The 27,108-nt window shown below is 46.3% G+C and overlaps 1 protein-coding gene across 2 annotated transcripts in view; it reads right to left on the minus strand.

The window, feature by feature from the left end:
* The window catches only part of SLC2A9 (solute carrier family 2 member 9), a 203,032-nt gene that overhangs the window by 146,534 nt on the left and 29,390 nt on the right, over positions 1 to 27,108 (minus strand). For both annotated transcript variants that reach the window (XM_002814585.5, XM_024246464.3), the window contains exons 4-5: positions 11,062 to 11,186; positions 5,214 to 5,359 (exon numbers count right to left, since the gene is read on the minus strand). In XM_002814585.5, the coding sequence (XP_002814631.3) occupies positions 5,214 to 5,359; positions 11,062 to 11,186 (271 nt within the window). The remainder of the gene's footprint in view (positions 1 to 5,213; positions 5,360 to 11,061; positions 11,187 to 27,108) is intronic.

Genomic DNA, 27,108 nt, shown 5'->3' on the forward strand with positions numbered 1-27,108 from the left:
TCTATAAGGAACTTAAACAATTGAACAAGCAAAAAACAAATAACCCCATTAAAAAATGGGAAAAGGACATGAACAGACACTTCTCAAAAGAAGACATACAAGTGGCCAACAAACATATTAAAAAATGCTCAACATCACTAATCATCAGAGAGATGCCAATCCAAACCACAATGAGATACCATCTCACACCAGTCAGAAGGGCTGTGATTAAAAAGTCAGAAAACAACAGATGCTAATGAGGCTGCAGAGAAAAGGGAACACTTATGCACTGTTGGTGGGAATGTAAATTAGTTCAGCCACTATGGAAAGGAGTATGGAAATCTCTCAAAGAACTTAAAACAGAACTACCATTTGACCCAGCAATCCCATTATTGGGTATATATCCAAAAGAAAATAAATTATTCTACCAAAAAGAGTGATGCATTCATATGTTCATGGCACCACTATTCACAATAGCAAAGACATGAAATCAGCTTAAGTGCCCATCAATGGTGGACTGGATAAAGAAAATGTGATACACATACACCATAGAATACTATGCAGCCATGAGAAGAAGCAAAATCAAGTTGTTCGCAGCAACACGGATGGAGCTGGAGGCCATTATCCTAAGTGAAATAACACAGGAACAGAAAACCAAACACTGCATGTTCTCACTTATAAGTGGGAATTAAACAATGGGTACTCATGGACATAAAGATGGCAACACTAGACACTGGAGACAGTGGGATAGATGGAGGGGAGGGATAGAGGGGAGAAAAGTTGAAAAACTATCGGGTAGTATGTTCAGTACTTGTGTGATGGGATAAATTATACCCCAAACTTGAGTATCTCTCAATATACCCAGGAAACAAGTGTGCACATGTACTCTCTTAATTTAAAATAAAAGTTGAAGTCATAAAATAAATAAATAGCTACCTTCTTGGTAACCTCCTTCACCCTCTGTGTTTCAAAGCAATTGCCTGCATTGAAGCCCAGTTTTTCTCTCTCTTTTTTCGAAGCTTGGTTGTCTCAGTCTTTGAAGGTAAATGGGAAATATGATTAAAATAGTGAAAATGAAATTCTGACGCTTAGTGAAATAACTGTGAATTTCACTTGGCTGGAACACTGCAAATCCCCAGAGACATGAATAAAAATTTCCCATTTGATGTTCTTTCCTGGACCAGAAGACCTAGATCCACATTCCCAGAGCATAAATTTGAAAACAAAAGGATATTTACAGGGTTCCTCACCCATCTTCCTGGCCAGGGCCAGGACTGTCTGGAAACTCCCATCTGATGGGAAGAGACAGCCTATAGGGACCAATGGTACACCTTTTGGCTAGCTCAAGGCCAGAAGGTGGTCACGGGCAGCTGTGCCCCTCAGCTGGCATCATGTTCATGAGCCCTGTTGTCCCTGGGAGAGAGTGTCCCAGCCTCAGAATCTAGGTACCCAGGTCCTTGAATCAGCTCTTCCTTCCAGTTGCTCTGTAACATGCACAGTTCACGTCAGTGAACTTGTCACCTTTTCCCCCGCAGAGCTATTCCTCCTCTTTCACAGCTCCCTGTCTTAGCATCTGGTACCACCACTCTATCTGGCTGATGTGCCAGACGCCTGGGAGTTATTTTTGACTCCTCCTCTCTGGGACACCACATTCCATCACCACTAACCTCACTCAACCTCATCCACCTCTCTCCATCCACACTGCCATTACTCTGACTCAACTCATAACTGGACCAGTCAACCCCTTCAGTCCTGGCTGGGATCCAATCCTTTCTCCATGCTGCAGCCCAAAAGCCTTCTTGAAGCACTCATCACAACCTCAATGATGTCCCATTGCTTTGGGGTACAAATAAGCCTTCACAGGTACACACTCCCCATCAAGGTGTGTGAAAGGTGGCCCTAAGGCTGGACCCAGCCCACAGGTGGGAGGTTTTTTGTTTTTTAAAGGTCAGTTTCCAATATTTACAAATTATGAAATATGACAAATCCGGATTTGTAATGTCTCTTGAAAATCAGAAAACCTGTCATCTCTAGGCCAGTGTCTGTGATGGAAACAGTAGGGGATGCCCTTGTCCCTCAAGCAGCCACAGGTCCTGGGAACCCCTCACCTTTCCCATCCTTCCCTGTGCTCATTTACAGCATAGGTGTGGCCCTCTCTGCTGTCTGCCTTGCCAGTGGTCTCTCCCTCTCCGTCTTCCCCTCCCCCTCCCCCTCCCCCTGCTCCTGACACCTGAGTTTTTCTGCCTCTGAACAAATGACAGGGCCTTCCCCCATACTGTTACCTTTGCTGGAACTCCCCGCCCCCATTGCCTCTCTCTTTCTACAGACCCGCCCAGATAAATCCTACTCATCCTCAAGCCATGAGTTTAGATGTCACTGCTGCAGGAAAACCACCCCCGATGCCCTACCGGAGGTCAGTGCCTATTTTCCTATCACCTGTGGCCATTGGTCAATTGCCCTCCTGTGAGTTCCCAAGGGCAGGGCTAGCCTGATGACCTCACCACTCTACCACCAGCAGCCAACCCAATACCTGGCACACAATAGAAGCTTTCTACACATTTGTTGAATGACTGGATAAACTTGACGCCTCTGGGTTAGTGTGCACACAAGTAAGATGCCATCGACTGGCGGGACAAGATGCGGAAGCAAACGGAAATCAGTGTGGGAGAGGCACAGGTGCACAGTGTCCTAGGATATGCTGAACAGTCACTATTTGCCAGTGATGTTTTCCCAGAGGAAGTCAAGCTTGAGTGGGGTTTGGGAATTTGGGACTTGGAACTATGCCTGCTACTGAAGAGGACACTGGGTCAGAGAGGTGAGTTGACCTGCCCAAGGTCACAAAGTCCTTGCAGTCTGAGTAACAAAGATGTGGGCTGTACCAGCCGTGCTCAAAGCTGTAGCTCCAGCATCAATTTAATGTTTAACAAATGTGGTGAATGAATAAATAAAGGGTGAAGACAGAGGTTGAAGAAAGATCTTATGGACTCAAGCAAGAGAAATAACTTGATATTGATTTATAAACAAAGAGGAATTTGGAAATGATCCCCAAAGAGAAAAGTTTAGCTCTACTGAGGCAAATATTTATTTACTTTTTTACTCCTAAAGGACTATAGCACTCTTCATTGACTTTTAAATGTATTTTTGTTTAGGGAGCTGAGGCTGTTTTCTTGTTTTTATTGTCAACACGTGGTGGTTATTTTGAGAAATTTTAAAATATCTTTAAAAACAAAACGCAAAAGAGTCTCTTTAGTTTGGAACCTCACTTAGGTTGAGAAACTGTTTCTAACACACTCGCAATTAATTATAGAAATCGTCATGCATACGACAACCACAAATGTAAAATGTGAGCTGTTTCTGTTTTTGCAAAAGAAGAAACTAAAGTCATAGCCATAATAACCCAGAATGGTCATAATAAAAGATCAGAAGCAGATGCCTCTGAGGTGACCTCGACTGGCTGAAATATAAAAAGTTACTTATAATACCACAGAAAAGTACACTTAAGAATGGTCAAAATGGTAAATTTTATATGGATTTTACCACAATAAAAAATGTTCAAAACATTTAAAATTTGTTTTAAAAATGTAATGCAATGATTCCTCCACTTATAAAACCTTCCACTGAATGAGAAAGTAGCTGGCCCTAGAGTCAGTGAGGCTCAGCAGCTGGGACAGAAAGGACCCTGTGGGCAGAATTAACCCCTTCTCTCCAGAGCGCCCACATTCCCAGAAACACCAGTGTGATCCATCTTTGTATGTATAAGACACACTCCATACGTGGCTTTGAAAGCACACAGACCCGGGTTCTGGTTTCAGCACCAATATGCCCTTGTTTGTGAGAGCTCTGTCCCTTACCTCTCTCTGCTTGCGTCCAAGTCTGCATATCTGAGCTACTCACAAAGTAGCTGTTAGGATTTGAGCAGCATAACAAATGAGTTTTTTACATAACTGCTCTAGGACTTGCAAATTTGTTATGTTTGCCCCCTGCTGCTAGAATTCAGCTCCACAGGGAGCTGTTTGTCTGTTGCGCACTGTTCATGCCTAGAACAGTCTGGCATTGCAGTGGGCATTTGACCATCATTAGTGGTTTACTCTCTGCCCGCCCTCCTGCCCTGCCTGTGTGAGTGGGAAGGGAGCGCCCCTGCATCCCTGGGAGGCATCCCTTGGGAGGAATCCCAGCAAGTCCAGTGGCCTCTTTATCCCCATGTCTGCCACCTCAGTCACAGCTGCATCCTTCCCTTACCATGTGTACCAATAGCAGCAGCCCTCTGCCTCTCTCCTCCCCACCCTTCCCACTCTAGTCTACACCCACCACCTCCACCCCAGAGCCACCTTCTAACTGATCTGGCCATGTCACCCTCCAGTGCCAGTGCCACCCAGGGCTTCCTATTCCCCCAGGGTGAAGTCTGTGGTGGCTCAGTGAACAGACGCTTCATCTCTCACCACCCCCACCGTGCCTGCTTTCTCCTCAGCCCCAAAGCCATCTGAGTTCTTTCCCAGCGCTGTGCCCTATCTCGAGCCTTTTCTTTACTGATTTCCTTTCTCTGGTATATCCTCTCTCCCAATCCCCATCATCACCTGCCTAACTCCTGCTTACCCTTCAGGAGTCCATTTAGAGGCCACCTCTTCTAAAAAGCCTTCCTTGATTTTACCCCACCCCATTCAACCTGAGAGAAGTGTTTCTTTTCTCCCTGCCAAGGCCACACAGCAAGTAAATTATTGAACTGGGATTCAAATTCAGGCCCACCTGCTCCCAAAACAGCAAGCCAAAACTGGAAGACTCTACTTAACTTATTTATTCAGGAAAAAAGAGACTAAAGAATGAGGTAGAGCTAAGCTAACATCTTGAAAAGATGCCCAAAATATATTAAATGAAAACACCAGGTTGTAGAACAATGTGTACGGCATAATTCTATGAAAACCACAATAAACTATATATGTTTATATAGGTTTTTAAAGCACAGAAGATGCCTAAACAAACACAAATTGAGCTATTAATGATAATTACTGGGTGGGTGAACTTAAACACTCTATAAGGTTTCAATTTGTTATGTATTCTTTATGTCCTTAAAAAAAAATAAACTCAAAGGAACTCCACAACTTTTCTCCAATAATAAGTAAGAGGCTTGAATACCAGAAATTGCAAAATACAGGGACCAGCTTTTGGAGAAAAGCCTCCTTCCTGCAGTGGTAACATGAGATGAGAGCAGATGCGGTTGACAAGGGAGCCAGACTCACCTTTCCCAACAGCTCGGGCAGGCCCAGAAGCTGCCCAGTGAACACACCAATGCAGATAAAGATGGCGGTCACCTGCCCCAGAGAGCCACGGATCTCCTTGGGTGAGATCTCACTGAGGTACATGGGGAGCACACTGAGGGCGATGCCTATAGAGAGAAAGCACAGCAGCAGTTAGAGAGGTGTCTTCCTGAGGGAGCTGCACTCTGGTTACAATGCCTCTCTTGGCTCTGCTTTGCCCTGGACATTACATAGCACTATAGCCACAGCATCTTTCCCAGCACTTTGCACAAATTGCCAAAGCTTTCCCATGAACTTTATAATTTAATCCCTAAAGTATGACTGGAGGTGCATTTCAGAGGACAGGACACAGATGATGGTGTTGGTGGAGGTGATGGTATTGATGGTGATGATGATGGTGATGGTGATAATGGTGGTCGTGATGGTAGTGATGGTGGTGGTGATAGTGATGGTCATGATGGTGATGATGATGGTAGTGGTGATGGTAGTAATGGTGATGGTGGTGGTGGTAGTGAGGGTAATGATGGTGATGGTGACGGTAATGATGGTGATGGTGACAGTGATGATGGTGGTGGTAATGGTAGTGATGGTGGTGGTGGTAGTGACGGTAATGACGGTGATGGTGACGGTGATGATGGTGATGGTAGTAATGGTGATGGTGGTGGTGGTAGTGATGGTAATGATGGTGGTGGTGGTGATGATGGTGGTGGTAATGGTAGTGATGGTGGTGGTGGTGATGGTGGTGGTGGTAATGGTAGTGATGGTGGTGGTGGTGATGGTGGTGGTGGTAGTGATGGTAATGATGGTGGTGGTGGTGATGGTGGTGGTGGTAATGGTAGTGATGGTGGTGGTGGTGATGGTGGTGGTGGTAATGGTAGTGATGGTGGTGGTGGTGATGGTGGTGGTGGTAGTGATGGTAATGGTGGTGGTGGTGATGGTGGTGGTGGTAATGGTAGTGATGGTGGTGGTGGTGATGGTGGTGGTGGTAATGGTAGTGATGGTGGTGGTGGTAGTGACGGTAATGATGGTGATGGTGACGGTGATGATGGTGGTGGTAATGGTAGTGATGGTGGTGGTGGTGATGGTGGTGGTGGTAATGGTAGTGATGGTGGTGGTGGTAGTGATGGTAATGATGGTGATGGTGACGGTGATGATGGTGGTGGTAATGGTAGTGATGGTGGTGGTGGTAGTGACGGTAATGATGGTGATGGTGATGGTGATGATGGTGGTGGTAATGGTAGTGATGGTGGTGGTGGTAGTGACGGTAATGATGGTGATGGTGACGGTGATGATGGTGGTGGTAATGGTAGTGATGGTGGTGGTGGTGATGGTGATGGTAATGATGGTGATGGTGGTGGTGCTGATGGTGATGATGGTTGTAGCAATGATGATGGTGATTGTGACGGTCGTAGTAATGGTGATGATAGTGATGGTGGTGATGGTGGTGATAGTGATGGTGTGGTGGTGGTGGTGATGGTGATGGCAATGATGGTGATGGTGGTGATAGTGGTCACAATGATAACAGCCAATACACATAGTGGCTACCAAGTAACAGGAATCCTTCTCATCTCTTTATATGTATTAATGTATTTACTTTTAACAATAGTCTTCTGAATTAAATAAACTGTTACTATTTCTCTTCTAAAGATGAGTAAACTGAGACACAGAAAACTTGAGTAACTTGCCTAAATCACCAAGTAATGTCCAGAGATTCTTAAAAAAATTATTTTGCCCAATAGAGCCCCAGTGGGTCTCTGATCTTAGAACTTGCGCTTTTCCCACCAGCTAACATTGCTTCTTGTCATAAATTATGGGACTCAGTTATGGCAGATGCTATTATACTCATTTTATAAAAATATAATTTTTTTTTCTCTAAACCTTCTAGATGAAGAACACTCCAGGAAGATGCCCTGTTGTCCTATTATGGTTTCAAATACTCCGGGAGAACCTGGCTGGATTAGCAAGTCTTAGAGCCTTCTATCATCTCAAAATCCTTCAGGTTTATCATTTGGCTTTAAATTCTTTTTTTTTTTTCTTTTCTTTTTTTTTTTTTTTGAGATGGGGTTTCGCTCTTGTTGCCCAGGCTGGAGCACAATGGCATGATCTCGGCTCACCACAACTTCCACCTCCTGGGTTCAAGTGATTCTCCTGCCTCAGCCTCCTGAGTAGCTGGGATTACAGGCATGCACCACCATGTCCAGCTAATTTTTGTATTTTTAGTAGTGACGAGGTTTCTCCATGTTGGTCAGCTGGTCTCAAACTCCTGACCTCAGGTGATCTGCCTGCCTCAGCCTCCCAAAGTGCTGGGATTACAGGCATGAGCTACCGCGCCCGGCCCGGCTTTAAATTCTTTATTACAAACAGATCAGCCAGTTCAGGTAGTGGCAGCAATATTCCTTTCTTTCTGACCAATTGTCTCACCTTAAGTGCCCTTGAGTTCCTCTCTCTGCTTTGAGAGGGTTGTTGAGAATACATGACATGAAGTCTCCAAGTCCTGGCATACTCCAACAGGCCACGTGCCGCAAGTCGGAAAGATCGAAGTTTTTTCTTTCCTTCTTGTTCTTCTTTCTTTCCTGCTTCTTTTTGAAAAGCTCATAGGAAAAAGCGTCTAAAAGACATTTGTTCTATCTCTGTGGTTTTGTAAAAGGTCCATCTTGGAATGCAGCTTATTTTTAGTTAAGGAAATTCAGAGATCAATTAGTTATATGTTCGAAGGGTCAACTCCCCAGATTAGTCAAAGCAACAAGAAAGGGGATAATGGATAAAATATAAAACTGCCAAACTGAGAGAATCTCAGTCGCCTCCACTAGGAAAGGACTTCCCAGATGATCCACTGCAACCTCATCTAGCCTTTCTCCAAAGCAGGCAGGGCCTCTGAAACCCAAATCCTAGATCTGTACTTTATTAATTAAGAACACAAATAACAACAATGACAATAATACCATCAGCATTCCTGGAGTGAGGCACTAAGTGCCTGGAACTACACTAAGTACTTCACATACGTAGAACATCGTTCGTTTATTTATTTATTTATTTATTTATTTATTTACTTACTTTTGAGATGGAGTTTTGCTCTTGTTGCCCAGACTGGAGTGCAATGGGTGATCTCGGCTCACCGCAACCTCCATCTCCTGGGTTCAAGCGGTTCCCCCACCTCAGCCTCCCGAGTAGCTGGGATTACAGGTATGTGCCACCATGCCCGGCTAATTTTGTATTTTCAGTAGAGACAGGGTTTCTCTACGTTGGTCAGGCTGCTCTCGAACTCCTGACCTCAGGTGATCTGCCCGCCTTGGCCTCCCAAAGTGCTGGGATTACAGGTGTGAGCCACCGTGCCCGGCCCATTTAATTTTCACATCACCCAATGAGGGAGGCCTTACTACTAAGTTGCCATGCCAGGTGGGAAAGAGGCCAAGACTGTGAGGTCAATGGTTGCTGCGGGTGGTCCCTGATTTGTACCCCCTCCCTGGATCGACATGCTTGGGGAGTTAGTCCTCTCTGACATTTATTCTGCACCTGGCCATGGGACTTGCTTGGGCCAAAGGGACATCAGCAAATGTGCATGCAAAGTGCTTGCACATTGTGTGCATTGGGACTTTCTCCTTTGGCCGCTGCTGGAAGCCCAAGAACTTTATGTGAGGCAGCCCAGGCCCCCCTGGCCCAGGGTGGGAAGCCAAGAAGTGAGGTGGCCCACTGACAGCCCCTGAGACCAGGCCACCTGCTGACACCCAAACACCGGCGTGAGACCATCCCAGGTCATCCAGCCACTGACCAACCTGAAGCCACTGCAGACCCATGAGAAGGCCCAGCAGAGATTGGCAGAGCTGGCCCAGAGCGGAACTGCCCAGCTGACCCACAGAAGTGAAAGCACAGGAAAATGGTTATTATTTGAAGCCATTAAGTTTTGTTTTGTTTTTTAAGAGACAGGGTTTCACTCTGTAGCCAAGGCTAAAATGCAGTGGTGCCATCATGGCTTAAGTTTCGGGGTTTTTAAATGCAGCAAACCTAACCTATACAGATAAATTAATGAAATTAATGGGAGCAAGTGACAGCATTCAGGCAGTCTGACTCCATAGTCTTCACCCTTAACCACTTTCCTGCTCCAGCTTTCTGAGCATTAGTGCCCCCATTTGTAAAATGAGCATGAAAAAACAGTCTTTCATTATAGGAGGAGATCAAAAAAGATGAAAAGCATGAACACAGTTGGTCAATTATAAAACATTACATAGACACCAGCCATTATTCTTATGGATAAACTCTCAATAGCCATCAATAGAAGGAGTCTATTCAAGTAGTATAGACTAATGAATAGACAAATGATTGAGGAGTCATTTCATCTTGAGTTTGGACTATTAGAGAGGCCTAGATTGTTCACCTCCAGCAGGGCAACAAAGGTAACTGAAGCCTCTTCTCAACCTTACTTCCAGGCCCCCACTCTCCTGCTCACCTCTCCCTGAGACATTTTTGTTGTTCATCTCACTCAGCTGAACAACTTGGTACCCTCAGCTTTTAGGACATCGACAAGGAAGGGAATTAGCCTTTAAAAAGCTCATGCTAGGTTCCAGGCAGTACGTGTGTGTATGTGTGTGTGTGTGAGAGAGAGAGAGAGTGTGTGTTTCCGTTCAGCCTTATTATAGCCTTTCGAAGTAGGTATCATTACCTCCATTTTACAAATGGGAAAACCAAGGCTCAGAGCCATTAAGTAACTTGCAGCAGAACTGAGATCCAAACTCAGGGATTTCTAATCCTAAGGCTTGCAATCTTTCCACAAATGCCTAAAAGTGATACTTTATGGATTTGCCTATTTAGAAAGAGAGCAGAGTTTGCCTGACAATATATCTTAAGTCTCCTACTCTCACTCCCACAGCCAGGATCTGTCCCTTTCTCCGCAGCTCCCCGCCCAGCCCAGTCCCTTCCCCTGAACAGCTGGCTCCTCTGATTCCACTCCTGGCTTCCCCTCGTACTCCCTTATTGGAACAAACCAGTCCATGTCACATTCATCTCAACCCTCCCTGCATACTTGGCACAGGCCCACAGTCCTCACCATGGCCTACAAGGTCTTATGTGATCTGGCCCCAGCTCCTCTTTGGCCTCATCCGCACCCACACATCTCCTTGCTCTTTCCCAGACGGGCCATGCCTCCTTCCACCTCTGAGACATCATACTCTTCTCTCTGCTGGGAACAGTTCTCACCCTTGGCTCCTCTGGTCTCTGCTCAGGTTTCCTTCTCTGAGCAGTCTTCCCTGATTGGCCTTTCTAAAACAGCCCTCACCACCCTCCTGTCTTGCTTTGTTTTCTTCCTAGGACATGCTACTATCTATCTCATGTATTTGTCTGCCCACTAGAATGTAAGCTCCAGGGACAGGGTCTTGTTAATCATCGTGTCTCCATTGTGTCATCCTATAGTGTGCCAGCCCTCACAGGTGCTCTACAAATGCTTGGTGAGTAAATGAAACAACGAATGAGTCAGAGGCCAAGAGAAGAAACACCATCCTCATAAAAGCCCCCTGAAAACGACAAATAACCTTGGAATATTAACGTTATGATGAAGGTGACCAAACAGAAGGCATGACATGCTGAAGACCATCCAGGTCTTTGGGGTAGACTGCGGACCCTGCCCAGCATTCCTCAATTAGGGGCTAGAGCATCATGAATGGGATGGTTCATCCCATAGGACTGTCCCACTTTATGCAGAGTTCCAGTATCCTTGGTCCCTGCCAACTCAATGCCAGCAGAGAGCCCCAGTCATGTGACAGCCCCAAACACCTCTCACATTTTGGGATACCCCCAAGGAGTATGTTACTGTTCCCTCCCCGTCATGGTGAACTCTCACCTCCATCTATGCCCATGATGAAGCGTCCGACGATGAGCATTTCAAAGGCTCCTGCCTGGAGTGAGCAGGCCATCAGCAATGCAGCAGAAATTGCAAACCCATTATTGGCCAGCAAAGTGTGCTTCCTGGAAAGAAAGGAGAGATTTGATGAAGTCTCACCATGAGGCATGTCACTGAACTGTCCATCCCAGGAGCAGGAGCCAGGCCCTTCTGAAGGGTGAGTAGAGCAAGACTCAGGCACAGTGTAGGGAGCACTGGCCTTGCCACCTCTGGCTGTGTGACTGGGTTCAGCCCTGGGGTCTACTAGGTCACTTCCAAAGGCACCATCAGTCTTGACACCTATGAATTTCCTGTGGTAGTATTTTACTGCATTAATTCTAAGACTATCATTTAACATTTCTGAAGTCAATGGTCATCTTACAATTCATGGGTCAGGGTCTAGGCAGGAAAATGGAAACCACTCTAGGTATTTTAATGGAGAGGATTTAACATAGGGAATTGGTTAAGCGGATATTGGAGAACCAAGATGTCAAAAAGGAAGACCTCTGAAGAAGGGGTGTTTCCCATGTGGTGCTGACACCTCAGGGGCCTGGAGGAGGGCCCCGAAGACCTCTGAGAGTGGGCACTGTCCACTGGACTGTTTCCTCTGAGGAGCAATATGATTCTGGTTCTGGAAATGGACAAAAGTTGGAAGCTGGAATCAACTGCCAATGTCATCACTGGGACTGGCAGGAAATTCAGACAAACATGAAAAAGCAAGTCTCTTCTCTCTCCTCTAGTGCCCCTATTGGCAAAGGACAAATGGGGGTGCAGGTCCCAGCCCCAGCATCAGAGAGACAGATCCCAGAAGGGTAAGTGTGGAGCTGGGAGACAACAGCTTGACAACCAGCACAGCGTTCTACAACTTTAGTTGGCTCCTTCCCTCCTTCCCTCCCTTCCTCTCTTCCTTATTTCCTTTCCTTTCCAGTGGCTCATAAAATAACAATACTCCTTGGACCTAATGGCATCTTAGATTTGATGAACTACAGTACTAAGTGAATGGCTGGACTAATCCTCTCAAACAAGATCAGGGAAATTTCCATGGCAATAATTATTATTAACAGCTCTGTGTCAGGACTGCCATCACTGTTCTATAAACACATGCCTAAGACCTCATGGTTCAAATACCTGATTTGTTTGGAGGCCTGGGGACCTGGATTCCTGCACCAGCTGTATCCTTCAGGAGCTAGGAGACTTTGAACTTCATTTCTCTGTGTTTTCTTTTCCTCACTTTTGCAAAGTGATCCTAAAAGCCCACATTTATTGAACTCTTGCTATAGGACAGACCCTGTTTTAAGTACTTTGTATTAGTAGCTCATTTAATCCTCAGAATGACCCAAAGAGATAGGTACTCTTATAATCTTTATTTTATAAACAAGTTAACTAGGTTGCTGGCAAGCTAGAAACTTGTTGTATTTTTAATTTTTATTTTTGAGACAGAGTCTTGCTCTATCGCCCAGGCTGGAGTGGATTGGCATAATCTCTGCTCACTGCAGCTTCCACTTCCCGGGTTCAAGTGATTCTCCTCCCTCAGCTTCCTGAGTAGCTGGGATTACAGGCATGCACCACCACACCCAGCTAATTTTTGTATTTTTAGTAGAGATGGGGTTTCACCATGTTGGCCAGGTTGGTCTCGAACTTCTGACCTCAGGTGATCTGCCTGCCTCAGCCTCCCAAAGTGCTGGGATTACAGGTGTGAGCCACTGCATCTGGCCTAGAAACTTATTTTAGGTCATACAGTCAGTGAGTCAAGGAGTTGGGGAAACATCTTAGCCCTTTACAGCTTATTTTTTTCCTATAGACTCAATGAGTTAACAGATATTAAATTGTTTTGTAAATTGTGGGAAGCTAGGAACTTGATAGGGGGCCTTTTTAAAATTACTTTTAGGAGTTAAATCTCTTGACTTCTAGTCCAGAGCCATATACACTCTTTCTGATTTGTTTCAAACTTTCCACTAATTTTTCTTCTTTTTCTAGATCTTCCTGGAGAATTCCATGGTCAATAACTTTTGTAGCTCAATGATGACAGTACAAAGGTTGTTCACTGCAGTAGCGGGTGGTTGAGACAACCCAAGTGTCCATGAATAAGGGACTATTTAAATAAATTATGATATATCCACATGGTGGGACATGATGCAGACATTAAAACAGAGGCAGCTTTCTATGTTCTGACATGGAAAGATCTCCAAGATATACCAAGTACAAAGAGCAAGGTACAGAAGTTTTGTAAAATATGCAACAACATATGTAAAAAAGTGTCTGTGTGTGTGCACCTCTGTGTGTCTCTGTGTGTGTAGATTAGACATAAACCTTGGAAAAGACATACAAAAAACTGGTAACACCAGTTGCCTCCAGGGAGGGGAGCAGAATGTCCGGAGGACAGAAACGGAAAGGAAACCCTTCACTTTATATTCATTTGATCCCTTTGAAAGTTCAGCCACAGCAATGTATTAATTATTCAAAAAGAAATATAATGTCGTTTTTAAAAAATTAATTTAAATGGACCTGTCATAGTAGAAGAAACTCATTAACTTGGCAGACACTTAAAACCTCCATTCAAGACTCACGTCTCTGATTGTGTGAGGAAAGTCACAAGCTCTGGTGCAATCAAGATGAGCCTGAAGGTATTCATTTCTGTTGGTGGAAACTCCACACACAGCGGCCACACACGACACTGCTCAGAGTTCCTGGCCCTCCCTGAGGGCCTCTAAGGAACCTCCAGTTTCCTTATGGAGAAAGCAGGGCAGTGGGTGAGAGGAGGGGTGGGAGATAAGGCTTTGGAGTGGGGAACCTGGGCTGAAAGCATGTTCTCCAGCTCAGTCAGTAAACAGTGTCAGACACTGGTATTCCACTGGGAAAAGGGAGTCATTCCTGTTCTCACCTTATGGACTTTACAGTCTAATTAGGAACACAGGCATCAAATAAATTGTCACACAAAAGCTTATTAAAAAGCAATCCTGACTTGTAGAAGTAAAGGCATCGAGGCTATGGGCGTGTACACCTGGGACCCGTGCGTCTCCTGCCTGCTTGTTCTCCAGTATCTGCTCTGTTTCAAAGGGAGCTGCTCTCCCTGAATCCCCTGCCTTCTGGCTTCATAAGAGGAATTCCTGGTAGGATTGGCCACTCTTGATAGGGTTCTGGCTTTCTGGGGGCTGGGGTGTTGACCAAGGAGAGGCCTTCATGGAGGGCTGGGATGGGGAGAAGCAAGCTGCCCCACTCCCACCCTCTGGGACCATCACAGGTGCAGCTCCTCTGTGGCTCCAGCCTTCTCTCTGTGGTCCCCGCCCCCTGCCCCCTCCGCCACATGGCCCTAGCTTTGGGCCCCAGAAATGCTGCCTCTCTCTTTGACCTCCCATCCAAGGGGCAGAAGCATCCTGACTGCAAAAAACTTTTTTTTTTTTTTTAATTTCTCAGGACAAGCCAAAATATTCTCCCTGGGGTCTGTGGGTCTCCGTTCTACCCGTTGAGGCCTCACAGGGCAAATCTTCATTGCTGTAGATTCTGGGTTAAGAAAAGTTTGTGATAAGACTGTCGAGATAGGTCAGGCAGGAGAAGAATGCAGCAGCCGGATTCTGAGGGTTCTTGGAGGTTGGGCAAAATGATGTGTTCTTTAATCTGTAGACAGTGAGAATAAAGGGCTGGCGAGAAATCAGAACTCCACCCCCTAATCCCGTACACCATCTCCACTGCCCTGCGACAGGCAAACTGGACGTTGGATACTCAGATAATATTACTGATGATCTTAAGAGTAATGTGAGCCCCTCTGAGGCACTCTCAAGCCCGACTGCTTACTGGATTCACTAAACACTTACAAATATCTAGATTCTTGGACCCACCCCTTGAGGCTTGCGCTCCCTAGGACAGACTCAGTGTGAGACCTCTGGGATAGTGCAAGAAAGCTGACAGCTGTTATAGAGACTGTCTCCTTTAATCTTTGACACTTGTACCTGTCAGTGTTAATGATCAATTCACAGAGGGGGTGGCAAAGGCTGTTATCAGCTGAGGACGATCTCCTCCAGCCACCCCAAACTTGCCTGCCTACCTGCACCTGGATAAGCTCTCCCTGCTCTGATCCAGGGTGTGCCAGTCTCCTCCTGCATTGGATCTCACCTCGTCCTTCCCAGGCAGCCTCCAATCCAGTAAAGAATTCCTTCCAGTCAGGTGAAGTGGCTCACACCTGCAATCCCAGTGCTTTGAGAGGACAAGGCGGGAGGGTCGCTTGAGCCCAGGAGTTTGAGAGCAGCCTGGGCAACATAGTGAGACCTTGTCTCTACCAAAAAAAAAAAAAAAAAAAGAAAGAAAGAAAAATAAAAATTATCCAGATGTGGTGATGCACACCTGTAATCCCAGCTACTCGGGAGGCTGAGGTGGGAGGATTGCTTGAGCCCGGGAGGTCAAGACTGCAGTGAGCCGTGATTGCACCACTGCACTCCAGCCTAGGTGACAGAGTGAGACCCTGTCTCAAAAGAAAAAAAAAATTCTTCCCTCTCAACTCATTCACCCCTGCACAAACACATCTCAGTACACATCTCAGTACTGTCTCTACTGGCCCTTGCCTCTGCTCCTCTCCAAGTGAGACTCCTCGACAAACGTGGCCCCAGCTGTGTCCTGTCCTCACCCCCACGTGAATTAGGTGTTCCCACCACTCCATGGAGACTGCCCTTCTGAAGGTCATCAACATCCACCTTGACAAATCCAGTAGCCAATTCTCTCTTTCCCTTGTACAGCCTCTCAGCAGCATGTGATGTGTGGACCACTCCCTCTCTGTTGAAACCTGGTCTTCTCTGGACATCTGGGGTCCCACTCTCCCCTGTTTTCTCCCTCCCAGCCTCTCCTCATGTATTTAGGCTGGTTTGCCCTCACCCCTCAACCTTGGGGTGTCCCAGAGCTCCAGTCCATCTCTCTAGTCACATTTCTCCCTATATGCCCTCCCTAGGTGGTTTCATCCAGTCACATTGTCTCAGATGATGACAATTCCCACCTATGTCCCTGACCCGGACTCTCCTCTCAGCTCCAGACTCACATATTTAACCACCTCCTGGAATTTCCACTTGGAGGCCTAGGAGGTTTCTCAAAACAAGCATGTCCAAAACAGCACTCTTGGATCCCCACTACTAACCAGCCCCTGCCACGTGTACCCGAACTCTTCTTTCCACAACCCTCCCATCTGAGTAAATGAAGCCTCTGTCTTCTAAGTGGCTTAGGCCAAAAACCTGGGAATGATATTTAAATCTTTTATTTTCTCAACAACCATATCCAATCCATCACTGAGTGCTAGTTGTACTACTTCCAAAATATATCCTAAACCAAACCACTTCTCCCATCTCCAGTCCCCCAGTGTGGCTGTGATCCAGCCACCATCAGCTCATTCATTTCCAGTCACATCACTTGCCAAGTCCAAACTCATCAGCCTTTTCACAGTCCCCTGGGTGCACCACGCTGGCTCCTGACTCATGGCCCTTGTCCCTGCCGTCCCCTCTTCTTGTGACATCACTGTCTTATCTCACCAGGGTTTTAGCTTACATGTCACCTCCTGACACTCTGTCTGATGGCTTCTCCCAACTGCAGAGCCCCTTCCCCTCAATCCTGTCACCCAGTTCTATTTTCTTCACATCCCCAACAGCATATGAAGTTATTCTATAATTTATTTTCATATTCATTGTCCATCTTTACCCTCTAGAACGTAAGCTCCATTAAGGAGGACAGGACACAGCTGGGGCCACGTTTGTCTTGTCACTGTAGTTCCAGCCACTAAACCAGTTCCTGGCACATGCAGGCGCCCCACACAGATTTGTTGCATAAACAAAGTAATAGGCCAGGCACGGTGGCTCATGCTTCTAAATCCAGCACTTTGGGAGGCCTAGGTGGGTGGATCACTTGAGCCTAGGAGTTTGAGACCAGCTTAGACAACATGGCAATAGCCCATCTCTAAAAAAAAAAAAAAAAAAACAAAAAACAAAAATTAGCCAGGCGTGGTGGCACGTGCCTGTAGTCCCACGTAGTCCTAGCTACGCAGGAGGCTGAGATGGGAGTATCGCCTAACCCTGGGGAGGTGGATGCTGCAGTGAGCCACGATTGCACTACTGCACTGCAGCATGGGTGACAGAGGGAGACTCTGACTCAAAAACAAAAACAAAACAAAACCCACAAAAGAATAAATTCTAGGAGGTAAGGCATGGTGGCCTGGGCTTCCTTCATGTGGCCAAGCTCTGGTCTGTCCTTAGTCTCAATTCAACTTCTAAGTCTCTGGGCAGGACAAATGTTTCCCCGAATCCACCTCCCATAGTGTCCCTGCTTGGACAGCCCAGCCATATTCTAATTGAATGACTTTGGCCAGGTTCCTTATACTCTCTGAGCCTTGCTTTCCTTACCTGTAAAATGGATATAATAATGTCTACCTTGTAAGGTCCCCGTGAGAATCAGAATTAGATAATCTATGTAAAGTGAATAGGGTGGCACCTGAAACATATTTGCAGCCTCAATAAATTAGAGAAGGAATTTTAAATAACCAATGGTAACAGCTAATATTTACTGAGTGCTTAAGCCAGGCTAGGCATGGTTTTGAGTACTTTCTACACGTTGTCCAAAGTTACCCTATGAGTTCAGTGATCTTGTTAACCCACACATGGGGAAATATATCTGAAAGTTAAGTTCCTCGGTCAAGGTCACCTGCTATTAAATGGAAGATCTAGCATTCTATTAACCATGCTACTAAGCTACTTGCAATGGTAACTGTCATATTTATTCATAGCCACATTCTTTCAACAATCATTGATTTGTTCAACTCACACTGATTCATTCAACACACATGTGAGTATGCCCTGGCCGCTGAACACCATTCCAGGTCCTGGCATATAACAATGAACACAATACAGTCCCTGCTCTTATGTTCTTCCCAATAAACAAGAAAAAAAAATGCAGCATGTCAGATGGTGATAGGTGCTGCTGAGGCAGAGAAGGGGGTGTGATTTCACACAGCATGGACAGGGAGGGCCTCCCTGAAAAGTGACATCTGAATACAGACATGAAGGAGGAGATGAAAGGGGCCGCATGAGTATCTGGGAACAGCACCCCAGGCAGAGCACTACTGGAGCCAGGCTTGTCCTGTTACAGAAACATCAGTGATGGGGCGTGCAGATCACCAGAGGTCAGGAGTTCGTGACCAGCCTGACCAACTTGGCGACACCCCGTCTCTACTAAAAATACAAAAAAAAAAAAAAAAAAAAAAAAAAATGGTGGCGTATGCCTATAATCCCAGCCACTCGGAAGACTGGGGCAGGAGAACTGCTTCAACCCAGGAGGCAGAGATTGCAGTGAGCCAAGATCATGCCACTGCACTCCAACCTGGGTGACAGAGTGAGACTCCATCTAGAAAAAAAAGAAAAGAAAAAGAAAGAAAGAAACATCAGTGAGGCCAGCCTGGCTGGAGGCAGCGGGGAGCCAAGGAGCAAGCAGTAGAAGGTGAAAGTGTAGAAGAGAAAAGAAGAGCTCAGAGGATCTTCTATGCCACCATAAGAACTAGGGTTTCCCCTCTGGGGGAGATGGCAGCCACTGGGAGATTCCAAGGAGAGGAATGACACCGGCTAATACTTGAACAAGATCACCCCGTCTTGTCTTCTCTGTTGCTCCTGGACTGCAGGGGGCAAGTGTGAAAGCAGGGAGACCAGCTGGGGAGCTACCACAACAGCTGAGTCAACCACTGGTAATGATTTGGACCAGGCTGGGAGCAGCGCACTTAGTGAGAAGTGCTCAGATCCTAGCATATTTTGAAGAGTGAGTTGGTGGGATTTGCTGATGGACTGGACAGAGGTGGAGAGGCATAGAGGAGCCAAGGATGCCTCCAAAGGCTTTGGTCTGAACCCTTGCTTTGGACATGATTGTGTATTTTGTGCTAATGTTAAAATTGCATGAAAGGTTTGTGAGAATGTTAAAATTACATGAAAGTCTGACTTGAAACATGTGCAAATGGGACTGCACACTCTCTGGGCAAGTTTATCATGTTAATATATTCCTTCCCAAAATAACCCTCAGCATGACAGCATTGAATTGAGGATGGAAATATGTGCAAATCCTTTGCAAAGCTGACTCACTGGGCTTCAGAGCAGGACTTTAATCATTGTTTCCATTTGTTTCCTGTGGATGAATAGCAACATAAACAAGGGAGATCAATTCTGAAAGCAGAACTCCAGTGTCCCCAGAACTCCACCTGGGATACCTGATTCATTGTTTTCAGCTTCTCCAATAGTATAGAATCTTCCCCGTGAAACCCAGAAAGTCATCGGCTCTCAAGGGGAAAAAAAGACCAAATACAAGGAAGCATAGTAGGGTGATGAGGAGATTGGAGGGCATGTCCCTTGAGAAGTGTCAAAGGGGCTGGAGACATTTCGCCTGGACAAGAGATCAGGTGAGAGCCACCTTCCTTCATGCCATGCTTTAACTTGGTGCAGAGCACCAGGATGGATTGGGGGAAGACATAGCGAATTCTATTTCAGTTTGAATTTGGAAAGCACTTCTCATTAAGCCCTAGTAGACCAGAGAATCTATGGAAATAATGTATTTCTCCACAGACCCTTCCAATAAATCTTCAGCCTGACTGGGCCTATAAGCCAAGATCATGCCTTGTTTCCACATCCCTCACCCTCCTCGTGTCCATCCATTCCTGCATACCCAGCTTGAATTCCTTGGCTCATCCCTTTAAACATTTATATGCCCATCCACTCCCTTTCATTACATATGCCTGGCAAAACCCCAGCTGGTTAAATTTCTGTCTACTGGGCATCTACAAAGCTCAGCTTGGCTGGAGAAAAACATATGGCCGTGTTGTCCTTTCTCACCTGAAATTCATGACCACCGACCTCAAGAAGGTTTAAGGCTCCCCTGCACTGAGTCTATAGATTCCTGGTCCATCCAACACCCTTCTCTCCTAGAGGACTATTTCATATGTTTTCTCTCTCTCTTCAAATCCCCTTTTTATCATTCTCAGCTGATGACCATGCTTTCTTTGTCTCTGAGAACACAGAGGCAATCCCAAGAGACCCTTCCCACATGCCCTCTGCTTGTATTTCTGCACCTGCATCTGTGCCCAGACACCTGCCTTCCCTTGTTTTCCAACCCTGGTGCAAACCATGTCCTCTCTCACCTGGGCTATTGCAAGGTTCTCCCAACCAGGCTCTGAGACCCCCCTGATAACAGCACACCTTTCCAAATGCAAGTCAGATCAGTTCTTAATACGTTCCAGTGACTTCTCATTTTGCTCACAGGAAGAGTCTCAACCCTGGCCTGCAAAGTCCTCAAGATCTGACTCCAAATATCCCATCTAGCTTCCTATGATTATCTCCACACTGACCTCCACTCTCATCTTCAAAGAAGTGGAGCCTCTTCTTGCTCCTGGGCCTTTGCACCTGCTGCCTCCTCTGCTTGGAGAGCTATTTCCCAGGGATGAGCATGGCTCACTCCCTTGCTTCCTTCAGTGCTCCCTGCACAGGTCACCATTTTAGAGAATCCTCTAAACAAAGTGGTGAGCTCTTCACCCTCCCCAGCATCTTCTGACCTCCTTGAGCTGCTCTGTTTTCTGCATTGGTCCTTGTCACAGGCCGAATGGCACAGTCTGCATGCTTGTCACTTGGCTGTGCTCCCTGCTTGGCTGCATGCTTCAGGAGGACAGGGACTTTGGCAGCTTTGCTCGTGCCTGAGTGCTTGGCACATAGAAAGTACTCAACAGATACGTGGTGAGTAAATAAACGGATGAGGGAATGGAAAGTGTGCAAGCATACAAGGATGCTCAGATGCAAGCAAGGATGGCCACACTGGGGAGATGTGATAGAAAAATTCAAGCATCAAGCATTCTCCACCCATCCTTCCATTTATCCAACAAACGTCTACTGCTTGCCTGCTGTGTACAAGCTGCTGTGTTGGGTGCTAGGGGCCATAAATACATATGGTTCTTATGTCAAAGGGCTCCCTTATCAGGGAAGAGACAGGAACATAATGAAATGAATACAACCCAAAATGCCAAGTGACGTAACACAGGGAACCAAAAGTCCTGTGTGAGCTCAGAGAAGGCCAATATTTAGTTCTGGTAGATGTGTCCTAGGCAGTGGGGGATGGGGGTGAAGATTTCTTATGATTTCTAACCCTGCTTTCCCGGCTCATGCGTCTGTAATACCAAAGGGGTTGTGTCCATAATAAAACAAATCGGTGATGCAGGGACAGCTTGTACCATTGAAGCCTCTTGTTTTGGATGTGGTGACTCTGTTTTACACTTTGGAATCCTGCCATCCCGAAGTCTTCTGGTCTTATCTATCATGCCCAGGCTTTCTCCTTATTCCCATTATGAACCCAAGTTTCCTTCTTCCAGAGTTCTTGCCATTCTCACTATGCTTAGAAGACTAGTCAAGTCTTCTAAGGCTGGGAGAAGCAGGGTTGAGGATCAGGCTTCCTGGCTGGCTGGTATCTCCCTATCCCCTCAGGGATTCCCCCAGCTCAATGAATGCTGGCTTCTAAAGGCTCAGGGTTGACTCTTCTCCAGAAGATTGACATTGGCTCCGAAGGTGGATCTCCCTCTCCCAGGGCTGCCTGCAGCAAGTGACAGATGAGTGGTAGGGGTGGGTGCAGCCCCCTTACTTCAAGTTGGGTGACTCTTTGGTGTGATTATGCCCCAGAGCTCCCCCAAGTGAGGCTAAACTTGACCAGGGAGTGCAGCCTTGCCTGGCTCCTTCCCCTGCTGCTTTCTGCTTTCCCCACCTTAAAGATTACTCCTGAAGAGCCCTTCCTCCACAAGCCATGTGTGCATCCCAATCCCTGTCTCAGGCTCTGCTTCTGGGCAATTGACTTTCTGAGACAATTCCAGCCTGAAAGAAGAGGTTGTCGGCAGCACGGTGCGTTGCTCAGTCATGGACTAAACTATGTTCCTGCCCCCTGGCTGAGAACCCTTGAACGCAGGTAACCTTGCTCGGGCCAAGGAGATTCATGCCTGGGACTTTAATTACAATGATTGGAAGGAGAATTTCCACGAAGCTGGGGCCATCTTGCACCTCCACGGAAGAAACTGCCTGACAATGAAGCCAACACAAAACAAGCTGAGCTGAGAGGTGGAGAAAGAGACAGATTTGGATTTTTTTAAGGCTCACCTGTTAAAGCCCTAACCCCTAATGTGACTGCATTTGGGGACAGGGCCTTTAAAGAGATAATTAAACTAAAATGAGGTCATAAGGAAGCGGCCCTAAGGTGGGATGATTGGTGTCCTCGTAAGAAGAGGAAGGGACACCAGGGATGCACACACACAGGGAGCACACAGCGAGAAAGCAGCCATCTGCAAGCCATGGAGAGAAGCCTCGGGAGGAAAAGACCTGCCGACACTTTGATCTTGGCCTTCCAGCCTCCAGAACTGTGAGAAAATGAATGTCTGTTTGTTGAAGCCACTCCATCTGTGGTATTCTGATATGGCAGCCTGGGCTAACCAGTGCATGCTTGCCACATACACTGCAGGCTCCTCCAGCAGGCACCTAGAGAGACACAGCTATTTTCCACTACTATAAAATACAGATGCCTTTTAAAGGGTTGAAGTAGAAAAAGATGACGGGAACAACAGTCCTTTTGAGAACCTGCTATTTCCCTAGAGTGATGTATGGGATGCCTGTTGTTTGTGCTTGCCCAATCTCCATCCTTCTTCTGGGAGGAGTTCCTCAAATTTCCACCAAGAAACCTTCCTGCCTGTCTCCACCTAGCCATGGCTTCAGGAGTGGATGCGTGGTACAGGCCTGGCCAGTCAACATACAATCACTCGTCATTTTCAAGGCATTTAAGATGTGCTTTTTGAAAAGCACTTAATCCAGAGTGTTAGAATGTTATTTGCCAGGATTTTCTAACCTTGGCACTATTCACATTTGGAACTGGAAAATTCTTTGCTTTGGGGGCTGTCCCGTGCATTGTAGGATATTTAGAGGCATACCTGGCTTCTCCAAGATGCTAATAGCACCCTTGAGTTATGAAAACCAGAAACATCTCCTGGCATTGTCAAATGTCCCCTGATGAGGCAACATTGCCCTCTGGTTGAGAACCCTTGAACGCATGCAACCTTGCTCAAGTCAAAGAGATTCATGCCTGGGACTTTAATTACAACTATTGGAAGGAGAATTTCCACCAAGCTGGGCCCATCTTATACCTCTGTGGGAGAGACTGCCCGACAATGGAGCCAACACAAAGCAAGGTGAGCTGAGAGGTGGAGATAGATTTGGATTTTTTAAAAGCTATCATCTGAGCCACTGGATTCAACCAAGTTATATTTTAGTTATTGTGAGCCAAGTAATTCCCTTTTGGGCTTCAGCCAGTTTGCTTTGGGTTCCTGTCACAGGCATTCAAAAAGCCTCCTTAGTGACATGAGACACTGTAAATTTGATCTCGTTCCACCCTCATAGCTGCTCCCTCAGGTGGGTTTGTTTATCTGCACTTTACAGATTTAAAAAGTAAAGGGCATAGCAGCTGCCTCTTTTATCTCTACCATCCATTCACAGCACTGCTCAGAATCATAAAGACTTGCATAATGAATTACTCAGGGGCTGCCTCCCTTGCCCAAGCAAGGGAGCCCCAGTGCCAAAAACAGTACCTTACTCCTTGTAGGTGCTCAAAAATGTTTGTTTGGATAGATGAATATGGTTACATGGCTTGTCCAAGAGTCTGGCCCAGGATCAGATTTCAAAGCCCATGTGTGTTTTCCTATAGTTTCTTATATGTTTTTTCTGTTTTGCTCCAGACGGAAGAATTAGATCCAATGATATATGTAAGGAGAATCATTTCAGTGCAATTGAAAGAACAGATGCACAATTGACTCTGTCAAGTGATGGAATGACCCATCTCAAATAAAGCCAATGAGGTTGGTGATGGTGAAGATGATGATGATGATGATGATGATGATGATGATGATGATGACACTAGTGAACAAAGGCTGGGCGAAGAGTCTGGGTCAATTGCAGGGATGAACACTTCACATCCACCATTTCATTTAATCTTCACAACAACCCTCTGACATGGCCATTCTTTATCTTCATGTCATAGTGAACTAAGTAAAGGTCAAAGAGTTTAAGAAACACATGTACAGCCCCATGAGCTGTGTGTATCAGAGCCCAGACTTGAAGCTCGGCCCGTAGCTAGTGTTTGTGCACCAAACATAGTCACTGTCCTGTCTCATGAGGGAAGGAGGGTCCTGTCACTGTGGCCACGCAAGCAGAGGACAGAGGATGCTAAATGGGTCACTGAGATTCAACCAGAATTCTTGATCGCTGAGAATTCCCTCAGCCAGAGACTCCAAGAGGTGAGGAACCTGCATCTGTGTGAGGCCCAGGTCATGTGGTATGGCCCATCTCCAGAGATTCTTCCTGGCCCCCTTTGCTTCCCTGCCCTCCTTTGTCACCCAAGTCACAAACGAGCTCGACATTCCCTAGCTAGGAACAGCCCCACTGCTGGAGCAGTCAGTGACCAGCCCCACCGGAACTCTTCCCCACTTCCCTGGAATGTCTCCCCCAGCTATACCTTTGAGCACCTTCCACTGGGCCTCCCAGGCTGCCATTGCAGTTTCCTCTCCCTCCCTGACAATCCCCATGGGAGAGGAATAACAGAGCATCAGGAAGGCGTTTCAAATAGCATCATGTCACAGGAAGAGTGCTGGCCTGTGGTCAAACACACACAGATCTGAACTTCAGTTCAACTCCGTTTTGTAACCTTGGTCCAATTGCCCACTGGGTCTTGGGCTCATCATTTGAAAAGTGCAGGCAATGATGCAAACATGGAGTTTTAAGAAGTAAATGATATATGGGATGTCAAGGACAAAGCAGGAGGTCAATAGATGGTAGCTTTCTTTTTCAGTTATTGCTCCTTTTCTCCTCAGCAGAGTTGCTCTTCAAGCTGAAACTTCAGCCCAATTCAACTTTTACTCTCATAATGATGAAAAGGAAACTGGCAGTTGCTTGGGGCATAACAACCAACACCCTTTGATCTGATCTTTTTCTGCATCCTCACTTCTTGACCACCTCTCCATTATTTAGAGATCGAAGGTATTTTCAAAGATGTTTTCTCTTTTGCTTTCCTTTTCCTTTTTTTTTTTTTGCTGCCATGCCAGTGAGGGTAGTAAAGCTACTTTCATTGCCCTCATTTTATAGGTGAGAATAATGCTGGCTGAGAAGTGAGGTGGCAAAGTCCCTTGGAACACACCTGATACACAGCAGAGTCAGGACTTGCTGAGCCACAGCATTCCGACCTGATTCCAGTGTTCCTTTTCCTATTCCATCTGCTTGGATTCAGAGCCTCCTTGAGGAGCAGCCTTGGGGTATAAGTGCCATGGTCAGGTATAAAGCAAGGAGACATCACAGGCCAGATCCTGGGGCATGGGGAGTGACTCCATCCAACTAGGACAAGCAAGAGGACAATGGGCAGGGTCTGGCTTGGGCAGGAGGCTTAGTGACCACGCCTCAGGGACCCTGGCCAGTGATGCCAATCTGGGTGCCAGCCTGTTGTCAAACAGTCACGGTTTTACAGTACATTCCCAGCATTGGGAATTGGCCCCTAACTAAGATCTGCTTGGCATAGTGGAAAGATCACGATTCCAGCCTATGCTCAGCCACAGTGCGAGCTAGCTAAGCTTGTGCAGATGCCCTCACCTCTCTGACCTCCCGTTCCACATCTACAGACCCCACAGAGGACAGAAAATTAAACAAGAGAATGTGTGAGTGCCTGGAACCTTGAAGGACCTCAGACAAGGGCATCTCTCACTACATCATGCAGTAGTTTTACTTCCCGGCCCTGAATTCCCATTAGTTACTGCTCTGAAAGTGGGCTTGGGGACAAGGAAAATGTCAGCACCTCCCCTACCTCACGGGTATCACAGACCCTCATAAGCACCACTTGGATGTTTTCAGGGTGGCTTCCTGTCCCAACTTTTGGAAATCTTGCTTTGAAACATCGTCAACTCTAGTTTTCTCCTTGTTGGGCTGTGAGGAAGAATGTAAAGGGTTAGTTCATTTCAGATTGTGAAATGGGCTCCTTCTTAATAGGGTTTCTGTAGTCCCATGGTCTGAGGAGATTTTCTGGAGTCTGATAAATCTCCTCTACAACTCACATCAATGCAATATGGAGTTTTGTCAAGTACTTACTAGGTAGTGATGTCAAGGTGATGATGAGGGAAATGCCAAATAATGTGGTCAATAACAAGAATTTTTATTTATTCAGCTACAACTCATGGCCATTCTCCTTCCAATCATTTGGTCTAACTCTTGTAACATTCCCTGCAGGTAGAAACTATCATCCCTGTTTTACGGATAAGAAAATTGAGGCTCAAATAAATTAAATGATTTGGCCAAGGCCACACAGCTAGTAAGTGGAAGACACATGATTCAAGTTAAGACACGAATGTTCTGGCCCCATCAGATTGATGTGACGACTCCTCCATCACTTGGAGAAGCTCTACTCTTTCCACACACAGCTCACTGGCTCCCAGGATGCTGTTGTTATGAACAAGAATACAGAGAAAGCATTGTTTGTGGGGATTCATTGATAAGTCAATCTGCTCTGAGAGAAGGATTCCTGTCTAAAATAAGTGAGGAATGAGGCTCACAAGGTCAGGTGAGCTGATTGGAGAGGGCCTGTGTAGGAAAGGCTGATATGAAGTTTTTGATTCTCACTGCTTCCTTATTTGTAATGTAAACGATCTGAAATGACCTAAATGTCTATCAGTCAGGGAGTGTGGCTAAATAAATGATGAGACAGCCATATAGTGGAAGACTGTCTAAGCAGCCAATTTTCTGGAAAAGCAGATCTGTATGTACTTACATGTAACAATTTCCAAGGCACTGCACTGTGTTTTCTATTTGCCCCAACACCCAGATCAATTCCCCTCCCCTCCCTGCTCTGCCCTGTGCCCCAGGAGCATCTCCTGGATGGCAACATGGCTTCCTGGTTTACTGGCTTTCACATGGGTGTGACCAGTGTGCACCTCTGCAGCAAGATGGAGGGTGGGAG

The sequence above is a fragment of the Pongo abelii genome, chromosome 3, assembly GCF_028885655.2.
Source record: "Pongo abelii isolate AG06213 chromosome 3, NHGRI_mPonAbe1-v2.0_pri, whole genome shotgun sequence".
Lineage (NCBI taxonomy): Eukaryota > Metazoa > Chordata > Mammalia > Primates > Hominidae > Pongo > Pongo abelii.